At 39.1% G+C, this 4952-nt stretch overlaps 1 protein-coding gene across 9 annotated transcripts in view; it reads left to right on the plus strand.

Annotated features, from left to right (window-relative positions):
- The window catches only part of LOC109910664 (tight junction protein ZO-2), a 118410-nt gene extending 113458 nt beyond the window's left edge, over positions 1–4952 (plus strand). For all 9 annotated transcript variants that reach the window (XM_048619245.1, XM_048619253.1, XM_048619204.1 and 6 more), the window contains exons 22-23: positions 662–741; positions 4165–4952. In XM_048619245.1, coding sequence (XP_048475202.1) covers positions 662–741; positions 4165–4339 — 255 coding nt within the window. In that variant the 3' untranslated portion in view covers positions 4340–4952. The remainder of the gene's footprint in view (positions 1–661; positions 742–4164) is intronic.

Below are 4952 nucleotides of genomic sequence, written 5' to 3' on the forward strand. Positions count from 1 at the left end.
TTGACCTGTCTGTTTCCTCTCCACCTGTCTTCTCCTCTATCCATCTTCTATCCGCCTCCCCCTCTCTCTCCCTATTTATTTCAGAACTCCCTTCCCCTCCCCCATTTCTGATGAAGGGTGTAGGCCCGAAACGTCAGCCTTCCTGCTCCTATGATGCTGCTTGGCCTGCTGTGTTCATCCAGCTCTACACCTTGTTATCTTAAGAATTTAGACTTTTTTTTGTTGCAGTTCAGTGGCTTGGATCTTCCATTCAGCAGCAAGGCTGTGTGTGCAATTCCAGCTTCCTGTGCAATTCCAGCTTCCTGTGCAATTCCAGCTTCCTGTGCAATTCCAGCTTCCTGTGCAATTCCAGCTTCCTGTGCAATTCCTACATAGGTCCGCATGTCAGGACTTCCATGGAATCCTTACACAGATCTTCTATCTTACAGCTGGCTTTCAACAGCCAGAAATCAAGATTGTGTCCAAGTTCTTTTTGGTGAAATATGTAAATATACAACACATAATAAAATCTATATATCAACTGAGCAGTCCTTTTTACTGTGCCTCTCTTGTTCTGTCCTCCACCTTTTTCAAACAGGTACATTTAGTCAGCATTGTGAATTGGACGCAGATGTCCTAGTGTCTAAGTTGAAAATAATAAACTCTTTCTTTGCATTTACAGCTGGAGTTAGCACAGAGAAATGCAGATATTTATGCAGTCCCTGTAAAACTACCTAAAGCTGAACAGCCCCAACTCCAAAGGTAAGACCAAGTAATACTTCATCTCTGAGAAGGTGGAATGGGAGGAGGCCATTCAGCCCCTTTTGAATCTGTTACTCCATTAAATCCAGGTTGATCAATACTTTTGCTGTAACATTTTCCTGTGGTTTTTTTTGTTTTGCACACTCTTAACCCAACAAAATATCTATTAATCTTAATTTTTATAATACTAATCGATCCCTGATCAAGTTTTTTTTTGTTGGAGTGGTAGAGGAGGCAAAGATTCTCTGTAAGCTGCATGACTGGTCAGTGGTTCTGTGCACATCAGTCAGCATTCTGGAGCATTGGCTTCCATTTCTGCATAAGAGTTCAGCAGGAAAAATAATTGAAGGAAACATAATGTGGTGTGGTGGGGGGAAACAAGAGTTCCAAGAGTTTTTTTGTGCGAAGGTCATTTTCCTAATGGCATCTGTGTTACAATTTTAATCTGGCGGCCCTGTTCTGAGTTCCCCTAACCCCAGACCAGTAGAAGAAATAAGCTTGATAGAGAGAAACTGTTAATTTGTTTTAATACTTTAAAGGTTCAATTTCAGAAGAAGGTGAAATATGTAAATGTACAACAAATAACAAAATCTATATATCAACTGAGCGCTCCTTTTCTACTGTGCCTCTTGCTCTGTCCTCCACCTTTTTTAAAACAGTACATTTTAGTCAGCATTGTGAATTGGATGCAGACATCCACTTTTTATTGTGATTTAAAGTTGATAGGCTATGTAGAGAGAAACATTTTTTCGCTGCAGGAGCTGCGCAGTAGAAGGGGGACAGAATCTTTAAAATTAGAGCTCTGTTCTTCAGGAGTTTAGACAAAAAAAAATCACAACTTCATGTAGTGGATGGTAAAGAAAGAAAGCCGCTTTTTTTTTCTCTCAAAAGCCTGTGAGTGTTTGGGGTCAGTTAGTTTTTGAAACTGCAGTTTTAGTTCTGCAAGGGTATTCGGTAATTTGGTTGAAATATGTGTAAATGAGGTTGAGGTACAGATCTGTCATGATCTACCTCTTTTTGCTGTATCCCTTGAGTTTTGGGACCAATCTCAAGATTGGGTCACTTTATGCCATGGTTGTTTACTTACAGTAGTTTGATTGCAAGTCCCTTTTGATTTGTATTCTTGTTGCTGTTCACTTTTTTTATATATTGTTAAGACTTTTTTTTAAAATCCAGTGCCTTGGGCTCTTCCTGTTCTGCTATTTTCCTGGATGGGAATGGGATGGGTAAATAAGATTAATGTTTTGTATTGGCTGACACTGGTTTCTCTATATGGCTGTGTTTCTCTCTCGGGTCCCTAAACTGGAGAGTCAAACCTTTTGAAAGGCACTCCATCTAGTGGTTTCAACTGAAAGTCAGTACACTGAAAATGGATAAACTTTCCCTAGTGGTTGCATTTGGATTCAAACTTGAATACCCTTTTTGTAAGGGTTGAATTAGGCCCATTTACCTCCTCCCTCCTCCCTCCTCCATATCCAAGGGCCCAAATGTACCTTTCAGGTGAAGCAGCACTTCACCTGCATTTCACACGATCTAGTCTATTGCATTCGCTGCTCACAATGTGGTCTCCTCTACATTGGGGAAATGAAGCGTAGACTGGGTGACCGCTTTGCAGAACGTCTATGTTCTGCCCACAATAAAGACCCTGAACTGCCTGCCACTTTAACACACCACCCTGCTCCCTAGCCAACATCTTTGTCTCTGGCTTGCTGCAGTGTTCCAGCTAAGGTCAGCACAAGCTGGAAGAACAACACCTCATTTTCCGCTTGGGGACCCTGCAGCTCTCTGGATTCCGTATTGGGTTCGATTAATCTTAGGGCCTGAACTGTCCCATGTCCTAGCCCCCTACCCCGCACACCAGGCCTTGTTATCACAAAGCCTGCCATTATACGCTACCTACTGTTACCCACCAACAGTCTCCATTAACAGCTAATCACCCTCCAAGCCAGATTGTTAGCAACTCCTTTGTCTGTCCAATTGTTCTCTCTTTTTAGGCTCTATCCCCACCTATTGTTTACTCCTTAGCCCCCTTCTCCCACCCTATCTTCTATGGATAAACTGATGTTTTCCTAGCTACTATCAGTTCTGAGGAAGTGTCACTGGACCCGAAACATTAACTGATGGTTTTTTTTTCTTCACAGATGCTGCCAGACTCTGTTTTTGTTATTCTTTCTGCTGAAGTGATTACGTTTTATATTTTCCTACATAACAATATTTTTCTTCACTCATCTTAGCCTAGCTACATCCCTTTGTAAAGTCCTGTCATGTTCAACTTGCTTTCTTACCCATCTTTGTGTCACCAGCAAATGTAGCAACCATACATTCAATTATTTCATCAAAATCATTGATATAATTTGTACTTAGTTGAGGTGCCAGCAGTGATCCTTGTGGCACTTTACTCGTCACATCTCGTTAACTCAAAAATTACTCCTTTTATGCCTACTGTTTGCTGTTAATTAATCATTCATCAATACTAATGTATTACTCCCACCACTGTGGGCTCTTATATTTCTTTTGCTATCAAATATATATACTATAGTATATCCTCAGGTTCCTCTTTATCTCCATTTTGTTACTTTCCTCATTCCAATAAATTAGTCAAATATGATTTTCCTTTTGTAAAACAAATGTTAACTTTGTCTGATTTATATTGGAATTTTCTAAGTGCCTTGCTCTAACATTCTTGTAATAATAGATTCCAGTGTTTTTCTCCTTTAGTTTTTAAGCTGAACCCCAGCTGGTTAAAAAATTACCTTGCGTGGTGATGTGAATGTTTTATAGTTTAAATTCTCAATATCTTTATCCTGTCTGGGATAAATTTTTGGTGTTATTGTGTCATCCTGGAGAAAATCGAAAGATAATTTGGAAGCTCTAAATCAAAGAGTTCCAAGTTTTCTTTCCCGGTGGTAAGTCATAAACTTGCATCAGCCGAGGTACAGGGAATAAATGAATGAATGAACTTGCATTTTTTATATCACACCTTCTTCACCACCTGCAGATATGCCACAGCATTCAGTCGGTGGAAGTATTTCTTTCATGGTGTAGTTACTGAGTTAAGATAGTTGGCGGAAAAATTTTTTGAGTAGACCTAAATCCATGAAAATGGAGGGGAAAGGGGGAAGAGTGAGAAGTGAAATCCATTCCCAAAGAAAAAGGAAGCTAAACATTTTTTAAATTTGGTAGCTGTTTATCTTGTGCCACGTAAATGATGCCGTCCATTTAGAATTTCGAAGAAGTAGCTTTGAATTCAACATTAACTTTGTCTCCACAGATGCTGTCAGACCCATTTGAGTTTCTGCAGCATTTTGCCTTTTTATTTCAGCATCTGTTTGTTGCTTTTCACTGATACATTCTACTTTTTCAGGATTTGTTTGATCATTTAAGTTTTAATGACTGGATATTTGTTCTTTCCTAAAAATCCAGGCCTCCTGAACCACAGAAGCCCCTATCACAATCCTATCATGACCCCAGTGGAGCCATTTACAGTGATGAGGATGAGGAGGAGCAGTATCGAAGGCAATTAGCTGACCATTCAAAGCGTGGTTACTATGGACAACATGCAGTGCAACCAACCAAATACAGGGACACCGAATTGTAGAAAGCAATATTTTGTTATCCAAATTTTTTTTTAAAGCATAAATTTACATACACAAAAAAAGCCGGAAATGGACAGCAGGTCCGTTGGTGCCTGAATTTTCAGCTGCTGATGGATTCGCTATGTGTTTGTGGCAGCGTTTTTATTTTGATAGGTCTTTATGGAGTAACGTACTTTATACCTTTTACAAAATGCTATTCTAATTGCCTTTACTGTCTTTGTTTTCCTTGCACCATTTGATTTGAAGTTTCTTACAATTCAAGACAAAGAGCAAATTACAATAAAGTGTACGAACTGGCCAGAGACTCTTAAGTAATTAGAGTTCTGAACAGTAACACAAGTGCCTTTCTCCATACCCCCTTTTCTCTTTTGAACAAAAAGATATAATTGGTGATGGTAATGACACTGGATATTGGTTTGATTTTGAGTGGTTTATTTTACTAACTGATCAACCATTGTGGTATAAAGCTGTTGTAGGGACCAGAGAGAGAATATCTAATTTTGTATTGCCATTTGTAATTGGTGTGTCTGTGTTTTGCACAGTTTTGTTTTGTCTTCTAACCTATTGAAAAGGATATTGTTTTTAAACTGATCAAATAAAATAAATTGTATTTTA

The sequence above is a fragment of the Rhincodon typus genome, chromosome 3 (genome assembly GCF_021869965.1).
Source record: "Rhincodon typus isolate 14 chromosome 3, sRhiTyp1.1, whole genome shotgun sequence".
Classification (NCBI taxonomy): Eukaryota; Metazoa; Chordata; class Chondrichthyes; order Orectolobiformes; family Rhincodontidae; genus Rhincodon; species Rhincodon typus.